Raw genomic sequence first — 17,662 nt, forward strand, 5'->3', positions numbered from 1 at the left:
TTGTCCTTGGATCAAACTGAGTGAAATATCTTTGGCAAATATTCTAGTTTGAACCAAACTTAGCAATATGATCCTCACCTCATTGATTGACTTTGATAATCTCAACCTATCTACATTTTGAACCTTTGTGGTCATTGATAACAAAGGGGGAAAAATAGTGTACAAAGATAGTGAAAAGACAACAAATGGGAGAATTTGACATAAGAGGGAGAGATATGACAAAGGAAAGGAAATCAATTAAAATTTTGAGCACACAAGTAGGGGGAGCAAGCTCATGAACTTGTATGGTGCATTTGAATGTGCATTTCATATGTTTGCTTGCATGGCACAAGTTTTAAATTTCAATATTCATGCTTGTGTGGTGTATGTTAGTTATAGGTTTGAATGATGAAATGAAAATCTAGCATGCATAGGTTATCTAGTGATTTCATTTCCAAGTGGTATCAAGCTAACCATGGTGCTAAGGATGGTATAATAGTGCACTTCGATTAGTATCATGCTTCAAAGGTCCATCTTACATACCTTAGCATCATTTGGTAGACATTGTCTCCTACATTTCCTATCTAAGCATATGTGCAAGCTTCAATCCAAACTCTTAGCACATATGTAGGGGGAGCAATTGCTACCATTTGGGGTTCATGAAACTTGTCCATATCCTTTTACACATGGTAAATATGCTTGGACAAGCAACATGGATTCAATTGAAGTTCAATTCATATCTTTGTGAAAGGGTTGTCATCAATTACCAAAAAGGGGGAGATTGAAAGCTCTAGTTTGGTTTTGGTGAATTGATGAAACCCTAAGTGCTAACCTACTTTATCAAGTGTTCATGAGATAGGTAGCACACTCCAAGTGGTGAAGCAAATGAAGATCATGACATGATGATAGCGATGCCATGGTGATGATTAAGTGCTTAGACAAGAAAAGAAGAAAGAGAAAAACAAAAGGCTCAAGGCAAAGGTATAAATGGTAGGAGCCATTTTGTTTTAGTGATCGAGACACTTAGAGAGTGTGATCACATTTAGGATCGATAGGCATACTATTAAGAGGGGTGAAACTCATATCAAAATGCTATTATCAAAGTGCCACTAGATGCTCTAACTCATTGCATATGCATTTAGGATCTAGTGGAGTGCTAACACCCTTGAAAACATTTGTGAAAATATGCTAACACATGTGCACAAGGTGATACACTTAGTGGTTGGCACATTTGAGCAAGGGTTAGAAACTTCACCGATGCTCTATACAGAAAAGATAGAGGTCACTGGAAGTGACCGGAGCTGGCCTTGGTTGGACCAGTGTGTCCGGTCAGTTGAAGCAGTGAAGACGCTTGCGTCAGTCTCTGACCGGATGCTGGGTCACTTAGTGACCAGACACTGGAGGGTTGCATCCGGTTCTGCTGACATGGTAGTGCATAGGGGAGACATCGTGTGACCAGACGCTGGGTGTGTCTGGTCGAGTCGTGAAAAATCATTTCTGGATGCTTACTGGAAACGACCAGACACTGAGGTCCAGCGTTCGGTCACTTTGCAGCAGCGCGTCCGGTCATCACTTGACCATTGGGATCGGGCGCTCAGTATTTGAAGAGAGGGGACACGTGGCGTGCATCGCGTGACCAAATGCTGAGGTCCAGCGTCCGGTCAATATGACCAGAGCATCCGGTCACCCCGTGTTGTGCCCAGTGAAGGGGTACAACGGCTCTATTTCATGGGGGGCTTCTATTTAAGCCCCATGGCTGGCTCAAGCTCACACTCTTGGCCATTTGTATTGACATAGCAACCTTGTGAGCTTAGCCAAAGCCCTCCCACTCATCTCCATCATTGATTCATCATCTTTGTGAGATTGGGAGAGAATCCAAGTGCATTGCTTGAGTGTTTGCATCTAGAGGCACTTGGTGTTCGAGTTTTGCTGTAGGATTCGCTTGTTACTCTTGGTGGTTGCCGCCACCTAGATGGCTTGGAGCAGCGAGGATCATTGAGCGGAGGGTGGTGATTGTCTCCGGCTCCGATCGTGGTGATTGTGAGGGATTCTTGACCTTTCCCCAGCGGAGAGCCAAAAGGTACTCTAGTAGATTGCTCATAGCTTGTGTGATCCTCATTTTGTGTTGGCTGTGTAGCGCCCTATTGAGGGTTTGGCATGTGATGTCAATTAGCGCGTGAACCTCCAAGTGAGTGAATCACCACAACAAGGAGTAGCTTGCCGGCAAGCAAGTGAACCTTGGTAAAAAATCATTGTGTTCATCATTTGATTCCGAGGTGATTGGTCTTCATTGATATTTATTCTTGTGACTGATTGGCTCCTTCCTCGACACGGCGGTATAACCTTCTTGCTCACTCTCTTTATATTACCGCAAACTAGTTGTCAAGCTCTTTAGTGTAGCTAGTTGTAAGAGCTCGTTAGTTTGGTTAGTGTGGCTCTTTAGTTAGCTTTTGAGAGCACACTAACTTGGTGTAGTGTCATAGCTATTGTGTGGATAGAAACTATATAAACTAGAATTGTGGTAGGTGGCTTGCTATTTTAGTAGACTAGCGCAACACTTGCTTCGTCTCATAATTGTCTAACCAGTTTGTTAAGTGTTGTTGTAGAAATTTTTAATAGGCTATTCACCCCCCATCTAGCCATTAGGACCTTTTAGCTGTCACGCCGGCCGCGTCGCCACCGCCGCACCCATGCAAGCACTTTCGCGCACGTGGTCCCTTTGCTGCTGGCCATAGCCTTCTTCCATCATGCTCTGGCGCAGCTCGCGCACACCACATGCGCCCAATCGAGCTACCCACCGTCGTCGCCGTGCGCTAGCCGCTCGGCCTTCACTGCCGCCCGGTCCACACCGCTGTTCCACGCTTGGCTCATGACTCGCACACACACGTGCACACTAGGGCCCAGCGGGCCTAGATGCTCTGCCCCTCCATCATGTCTGCCTGCACCATAGCTCACCGTCATGTCTGCCGATGTGTTCGGCTCGTCTAAACCAGTGTCACCACTCGCTCGAGCATGCTCATGCGCGCCGCCTACATAGCCACTGCTCCCATTGACGTTGCGACTGCACACGCATGGGTTGGACCCGTCGGCCCTCGTCTTCATAGTTGCGCGCATGGACACGCCACGTTGCCCCATCGCATCGTCTGGACAATCACCGGCCGCGCCATGCCAAGGCCTACTCACTGAGTCGGTCCCCTCTTTGCATTTGCCCATGTTTGAAGGACAAGTGGGGGCACAGCGTCATGCCTAATTCGCCATGGGTGGTAGTACGATGTCGGACACCAATTTAAGCTTTCGCCATCGTTGTCATCACCATTAAGCCGAGTGCAGTTGCCCTCAAATTGGCCGTGTGTAGTCCATCCCTTTCCAATTCACCGTGCGCCCAAATAGCTAGAGTAGTTAGCTTCTGATTGGAGTCATTTCGACAAGCTTCCTTCCTTTGGTGAGGTAATGGGGAGAGTTTTCCTCTCGGTGGTCCGCCATGGTCGGTGCGACGAGTTCCCAGCCCAGGGCGCTACTCCTTGCTCTTGTGTCTAATTCGACTAGGGCTATTGCCTCCCCTTGACTCGTTTGCCTCGCCCGTGTAGTGGCTCCGCCGATGGAGCAGCGGGGCGCTGGGAATGTCTTCACTATGGCCAACATGAACTAGGCAACCTCGCGTACGTGGCCAGTCACCTTGCCATGCCTTGCGACTGCATCCAAGCCATCCTACGCGTCGCTGGTAAGGCCCTCCTACTCCTAGGATAGCTAGGTGCGTCAATTTGGGTTGAGGCTCGCCGGAGCATGGGGGCGGCCGCTGGTGAGCTGGCTTTGATGCTGCTCCTGTGGCTAGCTTGGTTGGGCATAGCAGTTATTCAATTAGGGCTTCAAGGTGGTTACTTTTAGCCTGCAGATGGTCACCGAGTAGCAGTAGAGGTGTTCGGTTAGGTGGTTTCACCGGCGTTGGGCTACCACGGCCAGACCCTGCCGCGGCACGTGGCCACGCCTGCGTGGTGCGCCATTCTTGGCATTTGTTACCTCAATCCATTGCGCGTGGCATGTAGAAGCTCATGGGGGTGTTGGCATGTGCCAGAGAGGTCTGTGCTCATCGGCGTTTTGCCGGTGAGGCCGTGGCCCTGTTAGTCCGGCCAGGGGCTTCATAAAACATGAATTTGAATAGAAGTAGGGTCCTAGATGCAAACTCTGTGACTCGGTGAAATAGTACTCGAGTGGGTTGTGTGAATGGGGTAGAGAACGGGGGCTTTTTCGCTAAAGAGCCAGCCGCGCGCGGCTTCGCTGTGGGCCGCCTAAGTTGGGCCACGTCGCGCGCCACCGAGTGGGCCACGCCGGTTGCTGCGCATGTGCGTGAGTGGGCAGCCGGGGTGGGCTGAGCCATCACTCGCGGGCCGCGCGGTGAATTCGTTTTTCAATTCTCCAGTAAATCACCAACATTTATTCAATACAATTTCTAGCTAAACTTTGATAAATTATAGTAAATTGTGTAGTTGTCCAAAAATAGTAAAACCAATTTTGTTAGGTTCACAAAAACACCATCTACTTGTCAGTACAGTTAGATTACAGTTAACTGTGACAATGGTGGGGTTATAAATTCAAACTAAAGAGCTTAGTATTATATAGATTAATAATTGTAGAAATTTTTGTGGTAAATTGGTGATAGCTATAGCTATGAAAATTTTATAGTAGGCTCGCTAGATTATTATGTACTTGGTGTAAATTTTTGTAGCCTTAGAGTAGGTTGATAAATATAGTAGCTATTACCCTTGCTTTATCGTATATAGCGTAAATCAATATTAGGAGTAAGAATACATGTAGTTGCTATAATAAGGTATACCATACTTCATACTTGTTATTGAAAATAATAGATAACTTAGTACCGTGGTCGGTAGCACTAGCTTAGTAGTTAGACAGATATACTTTATTTTAAGAGTTGCTATTGCTATATTACTAAGTGTTGCATCATCATTTCATGCATATAGATCATGAGTTGGTAGAGTTTGTGCCCGTCAACGAACAGGAGTACGACGAAGTCATTGAGGAGTACGAGAAGGAGATCCTTGTGCAGGAGGGAGCCCCAGAGCCTTTTGGTGCTAACCTTACTGACCCGTCGCCTGCCCAAGGCAAGCCCCGGTGCATAACCCCTATTTTATTATCACTGAATATATATATATGATGTGCATTTAAGTTACAGGCATTTTATGCAAACTACGTGCATAAATATATCCACCCATGAGTCCTACTAGTATAGGTCGAGTAGCTGATATGCTCAGGATGTCGGTAGTGTGGGTAGCCTGTCGTACTCACAAATAGGTGATAAATATAATCACTCATGATAAAATGGCGGAAAGGAAAAATGATGACCGAGCAGGGATATGGTTTGGGTACTGGTGGGTGTAAGAGGTTGTGTACTGCGGCCAACAGGGCATAACTTAGTTACACTTTTTCCCTGTCTGGTCGGTTAAGGACCGGTCGTTGCAATGGACGCAAGACAAGTCACAGATCTATTGTCCTGAGCACATACTTAGGTATGGGCGCAGAGAAGACTTGTTGCTCTCTTATCGTGGATCTGGCTCTTTTCGGACCGACTGATTAGAGGCGGAGATGGTGGAGGTCCTTGCACCGTATTGAGTCCAGGACTCAGGAGTGGGGTCTTGGAGTCCAAGTTTGGACGGGGACCTAGACATCCAGGACAGGAGGGTGATGGGTTAGTCCTGCTTATGCCTAGGGTACAAGCGGGGTGTGTGTTTTTGGAGCACCCAGCTGGGCACATTGGTTCGCGAATCGCCGCCGAGTCGGTACGACTTGTCTTACCTCTAGCATCGTAGGTACGACTTGTCTTACCTCTAGCATCGTAGTAAGAACTGAAAGTTAAAAGAAGAAGAAATGGAACTGATTGCTCAACTCTTGCTTGAAAGTAGAACAGATGCTTATATAGACTGGATAGATAATAACTTAATACGGCTAATAATAACAACATAAATAAGGACTCACTATTTGCTTTTTGCTAAAAAAAACCAGCAAACCATGAAGCTTATCATATTCCTTGGAGTCGGGGAATTGTTTCCACTAGTCGGATAAGTCTTGCGAGTACATTGTGTACTCATGATTTATTTACCCCTGTTGCAGGTGATGCATGAGAAGTACCTTTGTATGGAGGATTCTTCTGGTAGGCTCAGACGGATCCTCGTTCTTATCGCTAGATGTTTATTTTAAATTCCGCTGTTTATCATTCCGCACTCTGACATTTGATAATGTAATAATGTAATTTTTAAGAAACTCTGATATATGAAATGGACATGTATTGTAACTCATTCTCATTATTGGATCCTTGAGAAAAATGTGGATCTTTCGGGTTCTCCCTTGGGGGGTGCCCGACGGATACCGCCCGCTATAGCTTCCTTTTAGGGTGCTTAATGTCTGGTGGAAGGCGAGCACCACCGTAAGCGTGTTATTTCGGGCGGTTCTGCCACATGTCCCACCATGGACGAGGAGTAGGGCCCTGAGTAAGGCATCTCTTGTTAATCTCTCTCTTATGCTTTTGTGGGATTGTGATCATGAGCTGGCACAGTATTTGAACAACGATGGAGATGTTAGTTTCAAACTTTAATTGCTTCCGCTACTATTTTACCTGAACTTGGTTTGTAATAACTTTTAATCGTACTCTGATGTATGAAGTTGTATTTGTGAACTTTATGTAACATGTGACATGTATGTTGAATCATGTATGATGTTGGTTGAATCAAGACCCTTCATGGTACTCGACGGACTACCGGGTTTATATGAGCTCAAGTATGACAGTGCGACCGCTTGCGGGCTGCCGTTGTACTTGTGCTCTTATAAATTGGACGGTTCTGCTACAACATGACCGTATTGGTTCATCGATCTTGACTTCACTTGCTCTTCACTGTTGCCTCGGTCCGTCGGCGCCAAGTCATCACTCAACTTGCCCTTCACTCTTGCAACCGGTCCGACAAGCCAAGTCTTGTCTCGATCTTCTCCTACTTGATCACATGACTCCATGTTATGTCTCATATGCAATGAGCTCCTTCATCACATGTATGAGCCTTGCAACAAATCTAAGCCATCTTCACCGTCATGGCATGAGTTGCTCATACAAGTACCTGTGGACTAATCACCTGTGTATCTCACTCAAACACATATTAGTCCACATAAAGCCGTCACTTAGTTACCAAAACCAAACAAGGACTTTTCAATCGTCCCTTTGAATGGATCCTCTTAGTCTATTGATGACACCAAGGCAGAAGAGCCCAAGCTGCTAAATAGTCCTCTGATGGAGGAGCCGCATCAACTGGACATCCGACATGAAGATTGAGGATTATGCTAGTCCCCTAATACATCACCCACCACTGGTGACACCACCAACAATACATCGAAGGAAGTCTTATGACAAATTAAATCAATGGTTCGTCGAAGCGCCCGCCTTGCCAAGCACAAAGTTCTAAAAGACTTGGGGATTCTTAGGAATGCCGGGAAGCTCATGAGCTAGGATGCAATTCAAGAATATGCGGTGTGCGTGAAAGAACTATTGCCATCAAATCTCCTCGAGTCACTCATGCATAAAAAAAGGTCGTGCTTTTTGGGATCTTGTGGCAGAGATCTCTTTGCCTCTTCACTAGGCTTTGTTGTTTTGTTTTCAGTTTATTTAATGTTGCCTTGTTGTTTACCTTGGTAGAATGATAGTTGCTTTCTTTGTCGTTGGTATTACGTCATTGACTTGTCTTAGGATTGTTGTTGTTGTTATTGTGTTGTTATTTTATTGTATTGCCCGGTCTAAGCTTTTTCTTTTTAATATAATCGGCATGTCTCCTGCATAATTCGTTTAAAGAAAAAAAAAGACTCCTTTGTAACGCTTTGCTCCCCGCGTTTTCACGACATCTCCTGTAAACAGCTCTGCCAAACGGATATATAGAAAACGGCTCCACCCAAAGAAGTTAGAACTATTTTTTATTCTAAAGAGTTAGAATTAGAAAAAAAAAATAGAATTTCTTGGCTCCTCAAAGATTTAGGCCCAGTTTGGTTGAGCTGTGGCTGTAGAAAAAAGCTGCTGTGGGCTGTGAGCTGTGGAAAAGCTGCTGTGGGTTGTGAGCTGTAGAAAAGCTGAAAGCTGTTTGGTTAAATAAGTATAAAATATACCTTCTATTTTTATCTCTCTTGAAACAACTATGGAAGAGCTTTTTATTTCACCAATTTTAAAAAGCAGAAAGCCAAAAGCCAAAAGCAGAGTCAAACCAACTTTCAAAAATATACTATAGAAAAGTAGCTGCTTCTGAAAAAATAACCTCCAAAAACAGCCCTTTAATTGGGCTTTTGGCTTTTGGGGCCAAAGCCAAAAGCCCAACCGGGCCTTAATATAACTTACTACGTAACGTCACTCAGGCCGTATTTTCCTAACTCTTTCTACCCTATCAAAAAAAAAGTTGTTCGGCATCGCCATTGGTTCCCCGACCGGCACCACACTTGTAGTATGGTTTGACCGTTTGAGAGAGAAAAAAATGGTTGTTGAGAAAAATGTTTGAATGGAAAGAGTATTCCACTAGTAAGTACTCCCTCACCAAGGCAGAAGAGCCCATTCGCTCGCGCCACCTAGTTCCCCCTCACCAGCCGCCTCCCGCAAACGCCGGCATCGCCATTGGTTCCCCGACCGCGAGGGGCTGTCGGCAGTGTACCTTCCCGCCGTTGGGCGGCTCCCGCTCTCCACTCCGGCCACCGACAGATCGGTTGCTCGCAGCCGCGGTTGCACCGAGCTCCCCGGGCGCCGGGTTGGCCTTTCCCCGCACCTCGCGGATCTAATCGGCATCGATTGGTTGCTGTTCATTTCGATTGCAAGGTATAGCTGCTATGCTTTGGCGATTTAAAATTTTGGAGCTTCTAGAGTTTTAGTTCCAACTAGGAGGATTATTTGATACTAGCATTTTTTTTTCACACAAAGCTGTCTTGGGGGCTAAGCTTGTTCAAACTAATTTTATCACTTATGCATTTTCTGCCCAACTGCTACTGTCACGCATCTTCATAATCAATCTGGCTTTCATGGTCAGTGACTGCAGTATTGTTCTGCATCGGGGTGGTGGTCTGGTGGAGGCCAAGTATGATTCACAGATTTAGTTTAGGGGACCACAGTTGCTGTTTATTATGGTTTAGGAGGCTGCTGTCACCAGCCAGTCTCTACTTGTCTATCATGCTCGAGACTTGGAGGAGCTGTCGTTTCTGTCAAAATCTATGAGTTGAATGTACATTTGAATAAATTGTACAATGGCACCTTTATTTTATTGCAAGCATGCACAATTTAGGATTCGAGTGGCCATTCCATGCGATTGCTTAGCTTACCCAAACTTGCTTTGGGGCTTTGTTGTTTTGTTTACATTCTAGTATTTCTGCATGTGTAAATATGGGCCTTATCCACTTATTTTGCTTCTCTTATTATGCTTACAGAGGCGCTAATTGTTGATTTTTTTTCTTCATCTTTTTAGATTATGGAATAAAAGTATTGTCCCAACTGCCCATTTCTTGATTTCTTCATCATGCAGCTTACACTTTAATTCGCTATGGTATTTGGGATTGCTAAACCCATCAATTTTTCAACAGATGGCGAGCGTCTTGACGGGGGTGATGACATCTGTCATTGACAAGCTTACAGCCCTGCTTGGGGAGGAGTACACAAAGCTGACAGGCGTGCAAAGGGAGGTGAACTTTATGAAGGATGAGCTGAGCAGCATGAATGCCCTCCTTCAGAGGCTGGCAGAGGTGGACAGTGATCTTGATTTGCAGACCAAGGAGTGGCGGAGACAAGTGCAGGAGATGTCTTATGACATAGAGGATTGTATTGATGAGTTTATGCATCGTGTTGGCACTAGCAGCACGACTGACTCTGGAGGCCTTGTTCATGGGGTGGTTCAACAGCTTAAGGTGATGTGGGCGCGCTATCAAATTGGCAGCAAAATCCAGGACCTCAAGGCACGTGTTGAAGATGCTAGCAAACGCCGCATGAGGTACAAGGTGGATGAGCTCGCCTTTCAGTCTAGCACCAAAACTGCCATCGATCCCCGTTTGCCTTCACTTTATGCTGATCCAGATGGGCTTGTCGGCATTGACCGACCAAGAAATGATCTTATAAGGATGCTAATGGAGGGGGAGGGGACATCAGTGCAGCAACTGAAGGTCATATCTATTGTGGGTCCTGGGGGCCTTGGTAAAACCACGCTAGCGAATGATGTTTACCATAGACTGGAAGGCCAATTCCAATGTCGAGCTTTTGTCTCTTTGTCACAACAACCTGATGTAAAGAAGATACTAAGAAATATACTCTATCAAGTCAGCCATCAGGAGTATGCTAACATGGAAACATGGGATGAGGAAATGTTTATCAATGCAATCCGAGATTTTCTACAAAGAAGAAGGTAAGTTCATGAATTTATAATAATGGCAACTTGGTTATTGGTGGCATAACCAGTTTTGATCGGTAACTTCATCCAGTATTCAGAAGATTTCTTTTATTTAGTGGATGAATGGAACAAGCTGTTATTTCCATTTCTGGATTTAATCAATTACATAATACATGGTTTCTTTTGGCTTCTAGAACTGTATGTCTAACTTCCATATTCATGTATTTCGGATTGTTGAGGGCTTTAAAGTTTTTCTTCAAGCAAATTTAATCTAACCACAGCTGAATTGGCATTTTGACATGTTTCATGTTTTCAATTTCAAATTGTTCTTGATGTAAATTTTATTTAACCACTTACCACTGCAGCACTGCTAAGTATGTGACTTGCTAACTCATATGGTTCTATCATACATCATGCTTATGACCATAAATTCTAGGGTTACAACTACCCAGAATATCTGATACTTACTTCAATGTCATAAAGTGATAAAACATGTAATTTGGGAAATTTATTCATGGAGAAATTTAAAAAGATAAGTGTTTATGCACTTCATAGATAGAGAAAAGCCCAATGGATCAGCTCCCAGTTGTTTTGTAATCTATGTAATTATTATGTGTTGACTGTTGAGTGCAGAGGCGTTTTTTATTTTTTTCATTTGTCTACACTATCTATATACATGGCATTTTAGATATGGCATTGTGATATTTTTGCAGCCCTTCCTAATTTATAGATGATATGCACTTGATAGGTACTTCATTGTTATTGATGATATATGGAGTACTCAAGCATGGAAGACCATCAAATGTGCTTTGTATGTGAATAATTGTGCAAGCAGAATTATGACAACAACACGCATTGTTTCTATAGCCAAGTCATGCTGCTCTCCTCACCATGATCATGTCTACGAAATAACACCTCTTAGTACAGATAATTCCAAATGTCTTTTCTTCAAGCAAATCTATGGCTCCGAACATATATGCCCTCCTCATTTGGAAGAAGTTTCCAGTGAAATCCTGGAAAAATGCAGTGGTTCACCACTGGCCATTGTTACAATGGCTAGCTTATTGGCTAATAAAGCCAGTACGAAGCAAGAATGGGATAGGGTATATAATTCAATTGGTTCAACACTGGAAAAGGATCCTGATGTGGAAGAAATGAGAAGGATATTATCCCTTAGCTTTGATGACCTCCCCCATCATTTGAAGACATGTTTATTGTATTTAAGTATATTTCCAGAAGATTATGAGATCGAAAGGGATCAACTACTAAAAAGATGGATCGCTGAAGGATTCATTAATATGGAGGGTGGACAAGATTTGGAGGAGATAGGAGAGAATTATTTTAATGATCTTATCAACAGAAGCATGATTCAACCAATGAAAATCAAATGTGATGGTCGAGTGGCCTCATGCCGAGTTCATGATATGATTCTTGATCTCCTGATATCTAAGTCAGTTGAAGAAAACTTTGCCACTTTCATTTCTGGCAAAAATCAGACGTTATTGTTACAACGTAAGGTTCGCCGGTTATCTCTCAGCTATTATTCCCAAGATCACACCATGTTTCCATCAGCAGCGATCATTTCTCATTGTCGATCACTCAGTATCTTTGGGTATTCTGAACAGATGCCTTCTCTTTTGAAGTTTCGAGCTCTTCGGGTACTTGATATAGAAAATGGTGAGGAGATGGAACACAAATATTTTGAACATATAGGGAGGCTTCTTCAGTTGAAGTACCTTAGACTCCATGTAAGGAGCATTCCTGCACTCCCAGAACAACTGGGAGAACTGCGGCAGTTGAGGACCCTGGATCTAGGAGGCACAAAAATGACAAAATTGCCAGAAAGCATTGTTCAGTTGCAAAATTTGACATGTTTACGTGTCTGTAATATGGAATTACCTGAAGAAATTGGGAATCTGCATGCTCTTCAGGAGCTTTCAGAGATCAAAATCAACCGAAATTCCATGGCCTCTTCTTTGCTGGGTCTGGGCAGTCTGACTAAACTAAGGATTCTTGGACTACTCTGGTGCATTGTCAATACAGACACTGACAACAGGACTTTTATTGACAACTTGCTCTCATCACTTCGCAAACTTGGTAGACTCAACCTTAGATCTCTATGCATTCAGAGTTATTACGGTTATTCCATAGATTTCTTGTTGGATTCTTGGTTCCCTACCCCTTATCTCCTACAGAAGTTTCAGATGAACTTAGAGTACTATTTCCCTAGAATTCCATCTTGGATAGCATCACTTGGCAACCTCACCTATCTAGACATCAATGTTGATCCATTAGAGGAGGAAACACTGGAGATCCTTGGAAACTTACCTTCATTGATGTGCCTCTGGGTGTCATCAAAAGCAGCTGCACCCAGAGAAAGACTTGTTGTGAGCAGCTGCATGTTCGGATTCCTGAAGGAGTTCCAGTTCACCTGTTGGAGAAACAGGGTGGGGCTGGTATTTGAAGATTGGGCCATGCCGAGACTCGAGAAGCTGCGGATTCCATTCAATGCAGGCACGGGTCTCAATTTTGGCATCGAGCACTTCTCTTCCCTCAGGCATCTTATTGTTGAGATCATTTGCAGTGGCGCAACGGTGCAGGAAGTGGAGGCATTGGAGGAAGCTATCAGGAATGCAGCTGATCTCGTTCCAAATCGACCCACACTTGAAGTTCGAACGTGGGACTAAGAAAATATGGTGAAGGAGTAAGGCATTGCTGAAGAAATTGAAAAATCAGCATGCTGGTGTAAGGTGTAAAGCATCTCCTCTTACCTATCTCCTCTCCTGCTCTACATGAAAATGTGGCGGTGGTGAATAAAAAAAAAAGGTGGGGCGCGGCAGTGGCCTGGTGGCTGCATCTAGCAGTGGTAGCAGTGGTGACCGGGGGTGAGGAAGACCGAAGACCACGTATTCTCCATCCCTCACTGCACCTCAGTCTTCTCCCCCAACCTGCTGCGGCAGCTGCTGCTCTGACCAGCAGCACAACGCGGCGGTGGTGGAGGTGACAGAGAAAGCACACACTCACTGTTTCTCACTGCTCCTCAGTCCTCTCCCTCTCCAAGCTGCAACAGCAGCAACTGGCAGCGGCAGCAGCGACTGTAACCGGCGACAGTGGCAGGCGCCATGTCTCAGTAGGAAAAACAGGCAGGCATGCTTTCTTCTCCTCTTCTCAACAGATATATTAGATGTTTCTCCTGCAGATTCGTTGGTTTATCTTTTGTCGATATTTTGGTAAGCATATAATTCTAGGTAGAGAAGCCAAAGAGGCAAAGGGTTCAATTTTTCTCTGTGCAATATCCAATTAGTGAATGGAATTGAGATAGTATCCATATATGAATAGACTTGTAGAGTTGATGCACCAACAGTTAGAAAATATATGCTTTTTACTACCTCTGTTTAGGGTGCATATAATCATGTCCTGTTATGAAACTGATGGGTCTGTTAAGTTATTTGGTCCTGTATGCATGAACTGTACTGTCTACCCCAAATATTTATGTCTAGTTTTTGCAAAACCGCTAAATGGCTTAGGGCCTGTTTGGATCTCATACTCTAAAGTTTATAGACCTTTTTAGCTCTTGAGTCTCCAATTTTGTGGTCTAAAGTTTAGCCAACCTCACAAAATGGGTGTTTAACTCCATTACACCGTAAAAGTGAGATAAAGTACTCTAAAGTTTAGCACCTAACTGAAGCCAACTAAGATCATGGGATCCGAACAGCCGAACAGGGCCTTGGCTGGAGATTTTGAACCAGCTATAGTACCTGCTACAGAACCTAACCGCTAAAGGCTTTGGCTGGAGATTTTGAACACTGGTGTACACAGAACAATGTTTCATTTTGCAGCTGTGGGACTTTTATTTTCTTTTTTTTCCCTCGATGGATGCGGTTTTGACTTTTTTTCTCTGGTGAGTGGAAGTACTAGTTAGGAGCAAAGCTAAACTTTGACTGATATATTTTAAACATTTTGTAGCTGCAGACATTGGTATATACTAACATCCAAAGTTTTATAGTTTTTGTAAAAAAAAAAAATGAATTTCACCGTCGGATCCACCATCGGTAACATCCAGTTTTTTATTCCAACCCACCCAACCGTCTCCAGAGTCTCATCACCACCATCCACGGGTCTCATCCACCGTCAGATCCAACGCCATCCCATCCAAGGGTTTAGCCGAACCATAGGGGGAGGGCGGTTCGGCCGAACTGCCATGGTGAAAGTTAAGTGTCTTCGTTATGTTACGGCGTGGCTAGCGCCTGGATGTCCGGACGTTAGCCCCCATCCGGATGCCCGCGCTCGCATGCTGCTAAGTCTGCCACGCATGCAACTACTGCACGTCTGCCCCCGCATTGCTGCATGCAACTACTGCACATCCGCCCCCGCATTGCCGCATGCAACTGCTGTACCTACATACCTGCCCCTACATACTGGTGCACGTACACATGTAGCTGCATGCCCCATGCCTGTTGATGCGCATGCAGGTGGGGACCACCCACGCTCGCTTCGCTTGCCACGCACGTGGGGACCACTGCGCCCACGGGAACCGCCTCTGCATTTGTTCGCTTCCTACGTCTGCTAATGTTGCAATATGAAGCACTTATGCAACATACGTCTAAAAACAGTTGAAATACACTTGCAACATATGTGTATAGCAATTGCAACATATGTGTATACTAACTTACGCTTGCAACATATGTGTATAGCAACTGCAACATATGCAACATCCAAAAAATACGCTTGCAACATACGTCTGAAACAGATAAACACTTTGAATAGACGCTTGTAATATATGTGTATAGCCACTGAAACATATGCAATGTTAAGATAAAACACTTGCAACGTACATCTAACAGATGAAACATATACTTGCAACATGCATGTATAACCATTGCAACATATGCAACATCCCGATCTACTTTTACAATATCATGTGACACACTTGCAACATACCTCTGAAACAATTGAAACATATTCTTGCAACATGCGCTCAACATCTCCTTGATGCTTGTCGCACAAAGGGAGCGTAGCTACGCGCGTGGCCCTGCTACGCCAAGCCACCATGCTGCTGTCGTCCAAGATCATCCACGAGCAGGCCGACCATTAGCACCTAAAGACATCTACGCGAGGAGGCGGAGGCACATCAAGGCAGCCGGCACAACACGACACCATAACAAAAAGGAGGGTCGCACGGCTGCATACGCCTGTGGCAGAGGAGTTCATCTACTATGCGCCGCCGACGGAGGGTTGTGCCATGGGGTGGCATAGGAAGCAGTCGGAGAGGCAGCCACATCTGGCACCAGATCAAGGCGAGGATGATGCAAGGGCCAGGAGGAAGACGGGCGGCCACGGCGGGCAGGAGGCGCGATGGAGATGAAGGCGGGCGACCGAGCTCAAGCGTGGCGGAGATGCCGGCCGATGAGCGCCCGAACGCTGGAGGTGGCGCGACGGAGCACGGTCATAGCGCTTATGGTGATTTCTACGTAACTAGTTCTGGAGAAGCAAGTGGACAAGTAGATAGGATATGATGAAAAAACGAGTGGACGAGTAAATATGATAGGATAGGAGGGGGTCATTGGGCTCGCGGCCCACCAATAGAAGCGTCCGGATGGACGGACACCTACAGGAAGTATATTACCGTTTATGTTACCGCCCCCAGGGTCCAAATAGCCTATAACAGTGTAGAATCCGCTGTCACAATAGTTCTTTTGGACTAGGACTTCATAATAAAATATAGTAAAAGTTGACATAGTACTATTGGAAAAGGGCCACTGGAAACCCTGAAACTGGTCCAGTCCTAGTACAAATTAGCCCAGCCGTGAGCCCAAGTTAGGAAATGCCCCCCACAAGGCCTCCAATTCCTCTCCTGCCGCCGTATGACAAGTGGACCACGTAAACCACATCCCACCTGTCGGTGATTCAAAGTGAGCACCCATGACGATGCGGTCTGGTAATCTCAAAAAAAAAAAAGACAATGATGTCTGGCCGCGGTCGTCGGTGTGCCGCCGTGCCCGGGCGGCAGCGACGGTTGAGACCGGGGCGTGGGGGCGCATAGGGCCGGCTGGTTGGCATGGAGCCCAGCAAGCACACGGGACACTGAAACTTGATGATGGATTAACTCATGTCATCATCATAACTTTTTACTACCTCTGTCTTAATTTATATGTTGTTTTGACTTTTATATACACACAGCTCTTATATGTATTTAGCCATATCGTATATTTAGATGTATAACAAAAAATTATGTATCTAAAAAAGTCAAAACAAGTTATAATTTTGGACAGGAGAGTAAAAAACTAAGGCTCTGTTCAGCTGCTATTTTGCTGGCTGTGGCTGCTGAAACAAAAGCTACAACTACCATAGCCATACCATGAAAATTGCTAGCCGAATAAGCCCTAAAAAAAGCCATAAGGGCACGTCTAGCCCTAGTATTACCCTCAACAAAAGAGCTCCACATATGCATAAATGGAATGAAGACACAAGACTCACAATGCACAACACTTTGTCATATACCTATTCCTTTAAACATCCTCTCTCATTTTCTCTTCTCTCCCACTTTCTCTCGTTCGCAACGTTTTGGTCCCCCGAAAACGCTGATACCTCTGCACTACTGTCACACTCTTGAAGCCCCTTATCTGTGTGACATGGAGGCTTGGTGCTTACTCCCTTGGTGTCAGAAATAATGTCATTCTCTTATTCTGAAAAGTTAAACATTTTTTTATCTTGACCATATATATAATAAATATTTATAAATCGTTGAATACAAATGTTGCTAATATCTTCTACAAATCTAATCAAACTTAAGAAAGTTTAACCGGCACGAATCTTATAGTGGCATTCTTTTTAAGACAGAGAGAGTATATGGAGGCTGGGACATAAGGCCATGCTGGTGGGTTGAGGCTGGCCTAACTGCTAAATCGAGTATCTAAGTTAATTTTCGATCACACCACCATGTTTCTTGCAATAAACCCATTGAAACAAGACCCACATGTATATATATGTAGATAAAATTTTATTAACAAACATTTATCTCATGGAAATAGAATATTTTCTTTTATTGAGTAGAGATGATGTTCTAGGTTCAGGAAACTATATTCCGTTTCCACAAGAAAAATATTCTTGGTTCAAGATGACAACATTCTAGATCTAGAAGCACAGACTATAGGTTTGTGCGATTGCTATTATATACTCATAGAAATAAAAATACAACAACAACTATCAAATATATATACAAATAGATAGATAAACAAATAAATAAAATAACATAAATAGAAAAGGTAATAAAAACATAGAACAAA

At 44.4% G+C, this 17,662-nt stretch overlaps 1 protein-coding gene across 1 annotated transcript; it reads left to right on the forward strand.

Moving 5' to 3' along the window:
- Positions 1–8,595: 8,595 nt before the first annotated feature.
- On the forward strand, positions 8,596–13,654 carry LOC136509176 (disease resistance protein RGA5-like). The gene is made up of 3 exons (XM_066504005.1): positions 8,596–8,824; positions 9,580–10,391; positions 11,125–13,654. Exons 2-3 carry the CDS (start codon positions 9,580–9,582, stop codon positions 13,061–13,063), a joined length of 2,751 nt encoding a protein of 916 aa, XP_066360102.1. The 5' UTR covers positions 8,596–8,824; the 3' UTR covers positions 13,064–13,654.
- Positions 13,655–17,662: the final 4,008 nt, after the last annotated feature.

The sequence above is a fragment of the Miscanthus floridulus genome, chromosome 15 (genome assembly GCF_019320115.1).
Source record: "Miscanthus floridulus cultivar M001 chromosome 15, ASM1932011v1, whole genome shotgun sequence".
NCBI classification, from domain to species: Eukaryota; Viridiplantae; Streptophyta; class Magnoliopsida; order Poales; family Poaceae; genus Miscanthus; species Miscanthus floridulus.

Coding starts and splice junctions, on each gene's coding strand:
- LOC136509176 (XM_066504005.1), top strand. CDS start 9,580: ATGGCGAGCGTCTTGACGGGGGTGATGACATCTGTCATTGACAAGCTT. Junction 10,392..11,124: donor GATTTTCTACAAAGAAGAAG/GTAAGTTCATGA, acceptor TGCACTTGATAG/GTACTTCATTGTTATTGATG.